The following is a 15,042-nucleotide window of genomic DNA, read 5'->3' as shown; positions in this document are numbered from 1 at the left end:
AGCAAGTGATATAATATAAAAATATGCTTATTTTCTAATTTGTTTCAAGGAAAAAATTGATTTTAATTGAGGAACAGATAGAAGCATGTACCACAAAATCTTCTAAGAAAAGCAAAAACGTAAAAATTTGAAGGGATTCCAAAAATGTCTTCATTGGAAGCTTGATAGCAAATGTGAGCATGTTTTGAGACACTAATAGACCACTTATATGCATGTATGTGTGCGTATGTGTGTAAATTCTGAAATTTACTACCATATAAATCTCGCTCATTTTTAAGGTATTAAACATCATTAGTTTTACAAAATTAGGCAGCCATAAGGCAAAATATATGTTATTATTGAACGCTATTGAGTTTCGTTCAGATCAATGACTGATTAAGTTAGTTCTGGATTAAATAATATCAAGTTCTCTGGAAATTACGAGTATACATGCTGCCAGCGTTACGATAATTTCTAACCAATCATGTTACCACATGTTACAATAGCTATTCAATCCGACGAGCGCCTGATAGATAGGCAACCTGACGTACAGTACGGAATCATTCGTTTGTTGTCACTCAACCCATGGAATCCGCCTTTTGGTAGGCAATTAATTTGTCATTTACACTTCCAATCGCCGTGGGAGGTTGAGTAGTTTTATCTCGTTTTAAATACTGGAGTCTGAAAATATTTCCTTTTAATTAAGGAAGGGTCAAAATCTCACTGTAGGTGGATTAATCTGGGTTTTTTTATATATTTTTATAGGGACACGGCAGGTATTTCCGTCCATCGTCATAGGGGCTAAAACCATCGAAAGGAACGTCCTTTAGCTAGAACTCCACTATAGCAGAACGTATCTCCTGAGCTTACGATTTGATACGGATGAGTTTGTCAAAAAAGTTTCTCTTTTATTGGTTTTCAAGACTATGACGAAAAGACGAAAATACCTGCCTAAACCCTATCTTTATTATTGTGTTTTTTTTTAAATAGTATTAAGTTCAACACAAGGAAATTCCAGATGAATATTTTCAGAAATTTCTTTGGGAATTTAGCAGAATAATTTGTGTAAACTCTAGCCGAAAAAAAATACGTTATTTGTGTGTGTGTGTGTGTGTGTGTGTGTGTGTGTGTGTGTGTGTGTGTGTGTGTGTAATTTTCCTGGAAATGTTTGCAGAAATTCAACTGTTTTTGGATCTGCTGCAGAAGTCGCTCCAAAATTGTCTGTGAAAAATTTTCCGAAAACATCTGTGAAAATTCCTTTGGGTATTCTTACAAAAGTTCCCCTGGGAAGTTATGCGGAAATTCATTGGGAAATTTTGTCGCAAGTTCAAGTAAATTATTCAAAATCAACCTGCGGAAAATCTTCAGAGCCTACCAAGATCACGTTTGCGGAAAAGCCATCAGAATCCGAGTATCAACCTCCACCGCGGTTAGCTTTTTTTGCAAATTGAATATCTTTCGGAGCTTGAATTGCCCAATCGTCACATGTCATTTTTTTCACCGTTAAGCGGTCTTGTTGTGTAGGCGTAGGGGTTATTTTATCACGTCTATCTAAAGAGTAGGAGGTTGAGAGTTCGAGTCCCTCCAAGACTCGTGAAGGATTCTTTTTCGCAAATTTCATATCAATTTGTCCATTTTGAAATATGTGCTGTGTATATGCACGAATTTATACAACGATGCTCATAGGGTCCTTGTGAAATTTTTTTTTAGGAAGTTTCTTCGTTTTCTGTTGGTAATCCGTTGGTAATTTCGCAAAGCATTCTCCAGAAATAACTTTTGAGAATCACCTTATAATTTTTGAGCGACTATGTGTTTTCTATTGTTTAAAACCTCACTTGTTCTAGAATGTTATGAAAGCAGTATAAATGGTTCCAACACTATAAATGAATTCCAGACGAAAAATCATTTGAAAATGATATGAAAATGATAAGTCATTCATCGTCAAAGAAATGATCAATCAGAAACGGACAAATATCTCGGAATTACAAAAAAAAAAAAAATGGCAAGGTGAAAATGGGTGTTGATGTCCTTTTGTTCCTGTCCTTTAATAGATATTGTTTTGTAGGCGTCATGTTTCAGAATGGATTGAAAACGACAACAAGTGGCGTCCCTTTCCTTATAACATTTGTTAAAATCAGATTAGAAAATCATGGGAACAACATGTTCATAATTCTTTCATGGATGTCTTACCCATCTCATTTAGTTTCACCGTGCCGGTTTCTAGGGATGATCACTTTTTATATAGAGGGGCGTGAGTAAGGATGTTTTTTTTCTTTCAAAATACAGTAAATTACATGACATGACATACTTCAGTATTTAGCATCATTTACAGGTTCAAAAAAGACTTATAACACTAGTTTAGTATTGACAATATTGTATGTCAACAATATGTTTCTTCTGAACATCCCTAGCGACTCTCAAGTTGCCTCTATACTGACGAAAGACGATATGCAAATTTTGATGAAGAAATCTACGAAATTCCATGCCAATGGAAACCCGTCATTTCCATGGTAGTCCCTACAGCTCACGCGAATGATTTGAAATTTGGTTATATCCAAATCAGATCTTCTAGATTTTTCAAACTGTTTCAAACTACATTCCAGTTATACCCAAACCAGATGTACTAGGTTCTCCAAATTATTCTGGAGTTTGGATCAATTGGTCTACTAGGTCAACTGAGCTCGATATAAATGTGACAGCAACTAGTCATATCCATACAGATCCTTTCGGCCTTCGCGTATATTGTACAATTCAGTTATACCCAAATCAGATGTTCTAGGTTCTTCAAACTGTTCTGCAGTTTTGATCAATTAATCTACCAGGTCAACTACGCCTGAACACAAAGCCGACAGCAACCAGTCATGTTCATGCAAATCACTAGAGCTCCACACATTCTGGGTTCTCCCAACTAATTTGGAGTTTGGATCAAATGGTCTACCAGGTAAACTGAGCTCGATACAAAAATGACATCTACTAGTCCTGTTCACACAGCTCCCTTCGGCCTTCGCGTATATTGTGTAATTCAGTTATACCCAAACCAGATGTTCTAGGTTCTCCAAATTGTTCTGGATTTAGGATCAATTGGTCTACCCGATCAACTGGGTTCGATACAAATATGACATCAACCAATCATGTTCAAACAGCTACTAGATGTTCTAGATTCTCCAAATTTATCTAGAGTTTGAATCAATTGGTCAACTGGATCAACTGGGCTCGGAACGAGTCTGACAGGATGCCCATACAACTCCCTAAAGTCCCATATATATTTTGCAAATTCAGTTATACACAAACCAAATGTTCTAGGTTCTCCAAACTGTTCTAGAGTATTGACATGCCAGGTCAACTACGCTTGAACATAAAGCTGACAGCATCCAGTGATGTCCATACAACTCCCTAGAGTCCCCGCGTATATCTTGCAACTAAGTTATACCCAAATCAGACGTTCTAGGTTTTCCAAACTGTTCTTGAGTATGATTTGCAGCCCGCTACATCCAAACGAGGTGTTCTTGGTTCTCTAAACTGTGATGGAGCACGGATCAATAGTTCATAAGGTCAATTGTGATTGGTATAAATCTGACAGCTGCAAATTATGTTTAAGCATCCAGAGCCCAGACAATGATTTTACAGTCAGTTTTGTTCAATTCAAATGTTCTAGTTTCTCCATGCTGTTCTTTTTTTAAATCGTTATTAGAGTGATATCTCATGCAGTGAGATTCATATCATTTGCTCAAAAGCTATTAATCATTTCCACTCAGTTCTGCACTAATCAGAAAGTCTTGCATCTAACACGAGCAGCACAAGCCTGACAAGAACGATTACAGCAACTTTATTGGAACCTATGTGGAACAAGTGTGCTGCTAGGGAATTATTTAGTAGTTATAGTACGAGTTAATACTTTTCCATTTAATTCCACAACTTGATTTTATTTTACTAGGCGAGGTGAAATTGGTAGACTGTTTGATTTCCACTTCACAACAAATTGTATAACCAAGAGCATCTCATCTACATAGTTAGCATATGTACAAAGGCTCGGAGAAAGATCTGAACTCCAGAGTAGTTTGGAAAACCAAGAACATCTGATTTGAGAAAAAAAACTTAGTGGAATCAGCTTTTAAGGACTTTTATCGACATGATTGTTGAGAAAAAAAAACATATTTTCCGGATTCAAGAATTCCCTCCAGAGATAATTTAGAATATTTCGCTTTTATTTTTTGTCTTTCCTCCTAGGATACCTTCGAAAAATCTTCTGGAAAGGCCTTCGTAAATTCATCCAGAAATTCCTTCGGAACTTCCTTTTCCTTTTAGTAAAACCATATGAAATTGTTGGAGATTTTTTTCCGGAAGTTTATTGAAGAAAGAAATAGGATATCCTAAAGGAATTTTCGGATGGGTTTCTAACGGAAATATCAAAGGAATTTCCAGATGAAATTTTCGAAAGAGTTCGTTTAAATAATTTCCGAAAGATTCCTTAAAGAATTTCTGAAGAAATTACTAAGCGAAATTTCAAATATTTCAAGAATTACTAGGGTTTCGTAAGGGATTTTCTGAGGAATTACAGTAAGATTTTAATTGAGAGTATCCTTCAACAATTGTTGATGCAATTTCTTTTAAAAAAAATTGAGATTCCTAATTCAACTTCTGCAGGCAATTTTCAAAGGAATTCATAAAGAAACTCATAAAAAGAATTCTCCTTAAAGAATTTCGGATAGTTTTTCTGAAACAATTTCCGTTGATATTCTTGAAGGAATTTCTGAAGGTTTTTTCCATAGGAATTAAAAAAAAAACTAATGAACTTCATAAAAGTATTTCTAATGGATTTTTTGAAGGAATTTCTAAATGAATTTTCGAAGAAATTCCTAGAAGAATTTGTAAAGGAGTTCTTGAAGGAATTCCTATAAGAAATTCCGAAGGATTTTCTGAAGAGAGAATTTAGCAAATTTAGAAAGGTTTTTTTCCGAAAATAAGTTGAAAATATTAAGTTGTAATTCCGAAAATAAATTGGAATATTTCTTTGGAAACCAGAAAGAATTGAAAGAAATATCGAAAGTCATTTGGAAATTCTTTTACGAATTCTTTTAGGATTTTCTTCAGAAAGTATTTTGTAAAATCCTTTTGAAGTTCTTTCAGGAATACCTACGCAAATTGTTTTAGGAATACCTTCCGAGATTCTTTAAGGCAAAACATACTTTTGCATATGATCGATAAAGACAGATCCATAAAAAACTGGAAAACGATTCATAAATAACATCTGAATGTTCCTTAAAATGCTACCATAAATCCATAAAATAGTTAATGAGATTCCATAAAGAATAATTTTTCGATCCATAACTAAGCTAAAATTTAGCAATTAATTGGGAAATATGTTCCATTAAGATGGTCAAGAAAAACAATACAATTCTTGCTATTTTCCCATGAAAATATGACAAATGATCCATAAAAAACTATATTTTGATCCATAAAACTTCAAATTTACGCATTTTTTTTTATCGTGATGATGATCCATAATTTCAGTAATATGATTTCAGTAACATAATTTTAGTCATATGATCCATAATTCTGGTCATTTGATCCATAACTTTGTTCAAATCGGCACCAACATTTCAAAAGGGCGAAACTGCTTTTGTAAACAAGAGCTTCTCACGACGCCGGTGGGCTAATTTGAGTCCACGCACGCAGTTCAACACCACTGACAGAACCGGCGAATCCTCTTTTTTCATTCGATAGCGCTGGATTGCGTGGGCGGGCACAAACAAGCCCACCAGCGACGTGAGAAGCTCTTGTTTACAAAAGCAGTTTCGCCCTTTTGAAATGTCAAATTATCAAAATTATGGATCATATGATCAAAATTATGGATCATATGGCTGAAATTATGGATCATCCAGATCTCCAGGATTTTTTTTCGAATATTTTTATAGGAATTCCTTAGGTCATTCCTCCAATTTCCTTAGGTCATTCCTAGAGATTCCTTTACATCTTCGGAGATTCATTTATGTGAGCATTCTTTCGGAAATCTCTTATAAAATCCTTTAGAAATTCTTCTTTTAGGAAACCTTCTTTAGGAAATTTCATTCGCAAATTCTTTTGGGGATAACTTAGAGAATTATTTCAACTTTCCGTTAGAAACTCATAAGAAAACTTTTCTAAAATTTTCTATTTCATTCTTCAATAATTCTGGAAGAATTCCAATTCCTTTTAATAAATTTTCTGGAATAATTCCTACAGGAATTTTGAAAGGAATATTACATTGTTTTACTAAAGGAATTAAAAAAGGCCTTTCGGTAGGTTCTACATAAGAATCCCTGGAGGAATATTCAAATGAACTACTGTGGGAATTTTATGAATTATTCCTGGAGGAGTACCCGAAAGAATTTCTAAAGGATTTTCTGGAGAAATTTTGGAATTCCGGCAGCAGTTTCCAAGTGGATTTCAGGAGGAATTTCAGAATGTATTCTTGAATAAATTTACGAAGAACCACCCGAATAGATTTTAGAAAATATTTTCCTAAAGAATTGTTAAAAAACTATAAAAGGCATCCACGAAAAAAATTCCAAAAGAAATACGTACTGGAATTTTTATATAAACCCTTTATATTAAAACAGGAATTCATTCGGAAATTACTTCAGAAACTTTAACAAGAATTCCTTTAGGGACATCTGAAGGAAATCACTCTAATTAATCCATCGGTAATTCCTCCAGTGATTCATTACTGAATTCAGAATTTCTTCAAAAATCCTCAGCAAATAAATCTAGAAAAACCTTCCGAATTTCCTTTAAGAATTCTTTTCAAAATTTCTTCCAAAACTTGTCTAAAAGTTCTTTTGAAAAACCCTTCGGAATTTCCTTAAGGAATTCCTTTAGCAATCCGCCGGAATTACTTTCAGGAATTACCAAACAAATTCCTAATGGAATTTTCAAAGGAACTTGAATTTCTCTGTAGATTTCTCTAGAAATTCCTTCAAATTTTTTTTCCAGGGATTCTTTCGATAAATTCTCAGGAAATTACTTTGGAGATAGATACAGAAATTCTTTTGGAAAGCATAAAGATATTCTTTCAAAAATTCAAAGAAGGAATTCTAGGAATTCCTTTAGATTTTCCTTAAAGATTTTCTTCAAAAAAATCCTATGACTTTTTTTAAAGTCCTTAAAGAGCACTTGCATCTTAAAAATTCCTTCGGAAATTCCTCAAGAGAATCCTTCGTAATTTTCTTAACGAAGTTCTTTTGGAAAATTGGTCGAAATTCCTACAGAAATTCTACGGAAATACCTTCGGAAATTGTAACAGGGAAACCTCCCGAAATTCCTTCGATTTTTTTTTGAAATTGCTTGAGAAATTCCTGCGGAAATGGGTTTATGAGTTCCTTCGAACTTTGTTAAGAAAGTGTTTTAGCAATTAGTTCAGGAATTTCTTAAAGAAATTCTTCCAGTAATTCCTTAAGAGACCCCTCTAGGAAGAAGAAAGAATTCTTAGAAATCCTTCAGAATTCCTTCAAATCTTCATCCATGAATCCTTTCGGACATTCCTCCATAAATTCAATTAGATATTTCTCGAGACCTTCGGATATTCCTTCAAGATTTTTCTCAGACATCACTTCAAAAATTCATTTAGGAATCGTTTGGAACTTACTTTAAGAATTCTTTCCGAAATTTCATCTGGAGAATTCCTTTTAAGTTTCCATTAGAAACTCTTTGAAAAATTCTTTAAGTATTTCCTATTTTATTCTTCAACAAATTATCGAAAAAAAAAAGATTTCCTTAAACATATCCCGTAGAAATTCCTAAATCAATTTCTGGAAGAATTCCTAAAGGAATTTTCAAAGAATTTCCTAATGAAATTTCGGAACGATTTCTTCTAAAGTAATTTCCGAAGGTATTCCTAAAACAATTTTAACAATGCCTGAAGCAAAATCCTAATTTTAATGTTAATTTCAAATGGATTCCTATAGGATTTCTCAAAGGAATTTGTAAAAGAATTTCTGAAAAATATCCTAAAAGAACTCGTAAAGGAATCAACGAAGAAATTTTCGAAATTTTCTTATATTACCTTTTTTGAATTTCCAAAAGAATTTCTGGATTTATCTGCGAAGTAGTTTCCGGGGGATTTTCTGAGGAAACCACAAGGGGAAAATTTTGTCCAAGACTTGTGGAAGGAATTCTTGCCGGGGAAAATTTCCGAGAGAATTTCCGTTAGTATTCGAAGAAATACCTGAAATAATTTTTCGAAAGAGTTTCTATAAGAATTTCTGAAAGTACTCTTGATTTTTTTTTGAAAAATCTTGGTAGTATTTCCTGAAGAATTGTTTACGAAAAAATGGCAGAAGTTATTTCCCCAGGAATTTTCTAAAACATTCGAAGAATTCAGGTTTACTACTGACCCCGGTTTTGACTTTGGAATTGCTTGCTAGAAAATCACAATTACAGTCTATACATTAGGAATTGCAAGTTTTTGGAAAAATATTCCAAAAAAAATCCTAGTTACCTTTTCAATTATAATCGATAAAATGCAATTAAAATTTCGTTACATTTAAACTGCCTGACATTTTTTTAAATTAATTTATCGCTTGACTGATTAACTTATTGAACTTATTATGCCAAAAATGCTGGTGCCTCACCTTTACCAGAAGTCTGGCGCCGCTAGTGGACCTGGTAGACCAATTCATCCAAACTCCAGAATAGTTTGGAGCACGTAGAACATCAGGTTTGGGTATAACTGAGTTGTGAAATATACGAGAAGGTCCAAGGGAGCTGTATGGATGGACAGGATTAGTAGACAGGACCTTACTCACGCCCCTTTAGGGAAAAAGTGAGCATCCCTAGAAACATAACTCATTTTCTGATCACGGTAGTCCACGTTAGTAATTTTATCACGGTATTCGTAGTGTTAAGAGTGTAATGTGTAATGCATGCCATTCAATAATGGCTTGGACACATAATATTCACATAATGGTAATAGCCTTCAAACGTAAGTTTTGTTCTCAACAACATTTGGCTGGATAGACCTAAAACAAATTTTCAAATAAACGTCCTTAGATCTGGCTTTTTATTTATTAAATCTTCAACTAACACTGAATCCACGCGAAACACTAAAATCGTTATGTAAATCCAAATCCTCGTAGTCGTAACAACCCTGGTATTATTACGATGAAAAACTTGAGAATTCCATTTTAAAGTTATCTCACAATTTAAGACAACTTCGACCTCGGCAAATGTTCGGTCTAGTTGAAACAATTGCCACTCGCTCTTAAATCATTGTTGTTGCACTTTCAAACAGTTTTGAAAATAAACAGATATAGAACATTTTGGAAGAATGAAGCAGGTATAGTCGTAATAAAATCAAAAGTACTTACTCAAGACCTTAGAATATTTCTTGTATTCAGCATTGGAAACCAACTGCAGAAGATATTCGTTGAGCGACTCCTGCCCTCCACCAATTGAAAATCGAATCATTACTCTGGCATTTTCCTCATCTAAACTTTCAACCTGGAAGAAAGAGAGAAAATACGATCTGTTATTTTTTTTGCTTGATTAATGACTTGTGAGGAAAGTCAGATTTTTATTTTTAGGGTAGAGAGGTGTAGAGGTGTGAAATGTTGCCAAAGCAGATTCGATGGATACGAGGAATTGGCTGATATTCCATTCAACCGTCTAAGACGAATTAAGTACTGTCCATTTAATTCCACCAGTTAATTTTCGTTATCTTTGCACAAGATAACGAAAATTAACTGGTGGAATTAAATGGACAGTACTTAATTCGTCTTAGACGGTTAAATACATTCCACTAAAAGAGCTTAATATATTTTTCTGATATTCCATTGTTATTAGCTGGTTATGGAACAACTTCTAGCCCGTGTACTTAATGAATAGTGTGGGTTCAATTCCCACCGGCAGTCGAATTTTTTCGCAATATCTCATAAAAACACCTTAAAATGTCAAACTTAACTACGTGTATCAAAATTAAAAATCTTTTCGAAAAAAATCTTTGAAAACAATTAAAAAAGCTGCTACTATTTGGCCACCTTCGTATCAGGCATCATTGCTGAAACGATACCGCTGTGATAACAGACATTCTTATCTTATCACAAGTCGGTCGAGAACCCCCTAATAAATATGTATGTCTGCAGACATACTTATCTCTCAGACGATTTAGTTAGCAAATTTTAACCGACAGCGACGGTATGACTTCTGATCCGAAAGTTCCACGTTACGTGCCAAATGGCATAAAAAAAGCGGCCCAGATTCTGCAGTTTGGCAGCAATTATACAGTGGATTACGACTTTAGAAACGGAAGCCACAGTTCTGGGTGCGTCTCAGTAGTCTATCAGATTACTTTGCGGGAGGAACCTCGCGAGGTGACGCTCCTGTGCAAGGTTCCACCCCCGGATGCCGACGAAACCGTGCTGGCGCTGTTCGAACGGGAAGTGTTCGTGTATCAGCGCCTGCTGCCAACGTTTGGTCAGTTCCAGGAGGAGCATGACATACTACCCGGGACGGAGGAGTTTATCTACGCTCCGGCTTGCCACTATGCCTACTTTGATGCGAAGAAACGAGAAGGGTTGCTAATTTTGGAGGACGTGGGAAGACGGCTGTTCGGCAACCGAAAGAAATACGAACCGATTGATTACGATCATGGACGACTGGCTATGATTCAATTGGGACGGTTTCACGCGGTGTCGCTAGCGATGAAATATCAACTTCCGGAATTGTTTCAAAGCTTTCAACAGCTGGAAGACGTTACGAAGGATCAAGTGACTTCGATGAAGGGGTTCAAAGAAACCATGGAACTTTCGTTCGATCAAGCGATCGAGACGCTGAGTGTCCATGAAGTGGCGAAGAAGGAGAAGTTAAATAGGCTTAAGGCAAACTTTATTGAAGAGTTGAAAATGGTGGCAGATAGTGAACTGAGCGAACCGTTCTGTGTGGTGTGCCATGGAGATTATAGTTCTAGTAACGTCATGTACCGATACAACGTACGATCTTTAACGTGATAGTTGATTGAGGAATTGAAGTAACTGTACTACGTATTTACAGGGTGGCTTTCCGAATCGATTGGTGATGCTTGATTGGCAGTTGGCGAAGTACGGGTCTCCCGCTTTGGATTTCCTGCACTTTATGTTCCTCAGTACCGATGAATCATTCCGACGTAATCACTATGACAACATGCTTCAAACGTACCAAAACGCATTGCTGGGTCACCTGGAGCGACTGGGAGGGGAGAACGCGACGGAGAGGTTTCCCCTTACCAGTTTGATGCGGTTGATCAAAACACAGGCCAAGTACGCAGTAACGTTGGCAGTTTTACACATTCCCATGATGATTTTTAAGGCAGCCGATGAAACAACTGGCCAAGAAGATGGAAACGAGAAAGAGAACAACACCGTCAGGACAAGCGAAACCATAGACGCTAAATATCACAGTCGAATGAATGGATTTCTCAAAGATGTATTTCGATTAGGATATTTGTAACTGTCTGTTAATATAGATATATTTTGACTAAAAAACATATGACTACACATCGAAACATCCATATTGAACAGCATCTCGAATAACTTCAAGCATTCGTTTCTGGTAGACAGGTAGTGAAGTCTCATCCAGCTTATATGGCAACTCGTACTGATCGGAACTAACTTGTCTAGCGGCTGACTCGTCCAGATTTGGAAGATCCTCGCTGGCAATGCACATTGCCGGAACCAAGAAGGACCCCATCATCACTCCATATCGACCAACTTGTTTTAAATGCTTCTGGAGTGCTTCATACGGGTAGTCAACTTCTGCATTTCCACCTAGCTTCTTTAACAGATCACCAAGTGATTGGTGATAAAGATCGATCATTTCTACGAAATGCTTTCTTCTAAAGTCGCCATCAGTGCAAAGGTAGAACAAATAGACCAGCTCCACGGCAGGGACTGCACAGCATCCTAGTTGCCAATCGATGAGGATCAGCTCTTTTGGACGAAGATTATCCTAAAACAATTTTGAATTTCTTTCAATTAACTTTAAACGGTTTAAAACCAATTTTACCTCATCATAACTGAACATGCAGTTGTTGATCCAAAAATCGCTGTGAATAATCGCAGTGAAATGCTCTTCCTCACTCACATCCAAACATCGCTCTAACTCCTGTAACACGTTATCTTTCAACTGGATCAGCAATTTCCGTTCATTGTCATTCAATCCTGGAATTTCCAGAGCCAACTTCAAAGATTCACTAACAAGAAACCGACAGTATTCATTCTTTCTGAACATTCCAAGAATAGCGTTGGGAACCTTTAATGACTGATAGAGTTTCGGCTGGTCTCGCTTCATCGCAAACGACAGTGCGTGAAATCTCCCCAGCTGTACCATAGCCAGTTTTATGTGGTCATAATCAAGCGGAACAAGCTTATGGGCCATTCGGAAACCTCTGCTAATCAAATCTTCTAGAACCAGAACCGTTCCGTGCTCCATTGATTCGTAGTGCGCTACGTAGGACTTAGCATAAGCCGTGAACCCATCTTGCTCACCAATTCCTTTCTCGCGTTGATACCTTTCAAATTCTGGCAAGATTCTGCTGTAGAACCATGGTTCACGTTCGAACATGAGTGATGTATCAAACTGTTCCCTGCGGGCGGCACAGAGGGGAGGAATCTTACATATCAAGCTTTTGTCCGGCAATCCTTTTCGCTTCAAAGTCGCTCTGAACAGCTGCCCGATGAATCCGTCTTGTTTGTTGCATGGTTCGACTTGAATATCTAAGCCTTTCCCGGAATAACCACACTTTTCGGCAGCTTTTTCAATTGCCTCCAGAATGAACTGCGGAAGGGTGCTCATTACGTTTTGTCGCCAACGGAGATTAGTGGAGAACTGACGATCGCGAGCTATATCATTTTACTACTGATGGAGCTGTACAATGATATTGCACTTTTTCCTGTTCGCCGATGGTGCTCATTCATGTGCCAGGGGATTTGATGGAAGCTGGGAAATTTATAACTACTTTGAGTGAATAATTGTATGGTTTTTAACCTATCAAGACGCTATCTTTAGTGAGTGGCAAGCGAAACACTATCACATTATTTTATGGAGTTACTTTTTCTTTATTTCTTTGATGACAATACATCCCCACTGTCACATTGCCGCCGCCCAGCTATGGTCAATGGTCAATGTGGTTGGATTAGATTCTTGGTGCAACCTAAGTTATTTTCGGGTTTCGAGTTTTTTGTTTTTCTTGGGTATACACCGTGATAGCCACATGATATTTAATTCCTAAAGTATCAACGTGATAGCCTCATGATAGACGAATATTAAAATTGATAACTTTGGCTTAGAAACCTTGCAGTTAATAATTGTGAAAGTGCTAAAAGAACACAAAGCGGCGAGGTGGTAATGTCCCAGTGGGAGATGCAATGCCAATAAAGAGGAGAAAAATAAGTAGCTACCTCTGCATTTTTCTGTATCCCGGGAACAAGCCATAGGGTAAATGTTTCATTTTGGACTCAACCAACAGTGGTTGAAATCCCGAAAAACGTGATCGTCAGCTTTTTCGGTATGAAATCGTGTTTTAAATGGCATAGTATGTTCAGCAAATATGTTGCATACATCATGGGGGAAGTGGGGAAGGGGGGGGGGGGATTTGCTCCTCTCCAAGTCTTACTGAGCGTCTGTTCTCCATGTCAGGATCGGCTCACAACAGCGTCTGTTCTCCATGTTAGGGGCGGCTGGTCATCGTCCGAGTGTCAGGGAGGGACTCTATACTAAACTGTGCACAATATGTTGCATCGTGTCAGCATCGAGAAGGCAGCCCCTTCAACGCGATGTAGGTAGCGCAAACCGGGTAAGGTAGCCTACCGAAGATTCTACAGTTACCAAGAAAGGTAAAAGTAGAGCAAACGGATTGATTCAACGGCAACAGACCCGGCAACGAATAAAGGACAACGATTGGAAAATCGGATTTTGGAACGTGAGAACTTTGAATGAAACCGCACGTGTTTGGCTCCTGGCTGGTGAGTTGCAGCAGGTCGGCGTGAGTGTAGCAGCAATCCAGGAAATACGGTGGCCCTGAACTGGAGTACGTGAATTCCGGGAGGTAGATCCCATCGCGAACACTTCATTCAAGTACCACATCTACTATAGCGGCGGTGACAGAGCAGAACTTGGAGTTGGCTTCATGGTGATTGGGAAGCAGATGAAGCGTGTTATCCGGTGGAAGCCGATAAGCGACCGCATTTGCGTATTGAGAATGAAGGGCAAATTCTTAAACTATAGCCTGATCAGCATCTACGCCCCAACGAACGATAAGCCTGATGACCTGAAGGATTAGTTCTATGAGAGGCCTACGCAGAGTGGCCAACCGATGTAAAGATTATCATCGGGGATGCAAATGCGCAAATCGGAAGAGAAAGTTTCTTTCGCCCTGTCATTGGTACGGAAAGCCTTCATTCCGCTACCAACGATAAAGGTCTGCGACTTGTAACCCTTGCTGCTGCTAGAGGGATGGCAATAAGCAGTACCTACTTCGCACGTAAGAATATCCGCAAACACCCCTGGCAACATCCGAGTGGAGACACTTGCTCACAGATAGACCACGTGCTGGTCGATGGACGACATTTCTTGGATGTTATAGATGTAAGGCCCTTCAGAGGTCCGAACATCGACTCGGATCACTACCTTGTAGTTGCAAAAACTTGGGGGCGACTTTCCAGCGTCACGAATTCACGAAACAACAGAACGATGCGTTTCAATATTCAACGCTTGTCAGTTGAAGGAGTTGCTGAATAGTACCACCAGAAGCTGGACGAGCGGATAGGAGATGCCACCGAATTTGGTGAGGTCAACAGATTGTGGAAAAATGTCCACGAAGCTGTGACTACAACGGCGCAGGAAGTGTTGGGCACTGCACCAACGCCAACGAAATGGTTGGTTTGATGAGGAGTGCCAGCGAGTGACGGACGAGAAAAATGTTGCTAGGAGTCGAACGCTAGTGGCTCGTACCCGTTCCAACAGAGAGCGGTACAATGTAGCAAGGGCAGAAGAGAAACGAATCCACTAGCTGAACCGCAGGAGAACATTGATAGAAACGATATGCGGAGATTT

The 15,042-nt window shown here is 37.7% G+C and overlaps 3 protein-coding genes across 3 annotated transcripts in view; 1 reads left to right on the top strand and 2 right to left on the bottom strand.

The window, feature by feature from the left end:
• LOC134220197 (G-patch domain and KOW motifs-containing protein-like) overlaps positions 1 to 15,042 on the bottom strand; it is a 128,333-nt gene that overhangs the window by 2,146 nt on the left and 111,145 nt on the right. Inside the window, exon 3 of the mRNA XM_062699178.1 lies at positions 9,324 to 9,456. Coding sequence (XP_062555162.1) covers positions 9,324 to 9,456 — 133 coding nt within the window. The remainder of the gene's footprint in view (positions 1 to 9,323; positions 9,457 to 15,042) is intronic.
• On the top strand, positions 9,791 to 11,439 carry LOC134226882 (uncharacterized). The gene is made up of 2 exons (XM_062707956.1): positions 9,791 to 10,943; positions 11,005 to 11,439. The coding sequence occupies exons 1-2, from the start codon at positions 10,152 to 10,154 to the stop codon at positions 11,437 to 11,439; spliced, it is 1,227 nt and encodes a 408-aa protein (XP_062563940.1). The 5' UTR covers positions 9,791 to 10,151.
• Positions 11,482 to 13,039, bottom strand: LOC134226881 (uncharacterized). The gene is made up of 2 exons (XM_062707955.1): positions 11,995 to 13,039; positions 11,482 to 11,937 (listed from the first exon to the last, which is right to left on the bottom strand). Exons 1-2 carry the CDS (start codon positions 12,781 to 12,783, stop codon positions 11,482 to 11,484), a joined length of 1,245 nt encoding a protein of 414 aa, XP_062563939.1. The 5' UTR covers positions 12,784 to 13,039.

This window comes from Armigeres subalbatus, chromosome 3, assembly GCF_024139115.2.
Source record: "Armigeres subalbatus isolate Guangzhou_Male chromosome 3, GZ_Asu_2, whole genome shotgun sequence".
NCBI classification, from domain to species: domain Eukaryota; kingdom Metazoa; phylum Arthropoda; class Insecta; order Diptera; family Culicidae; genus Armigeres; species Armigeres subalbatus.
The sequence above is the reverse complement of the archived record's forward strand: the minus strand, read 5'-3'. Positions and strand labels throughout refer to the sequence as shown.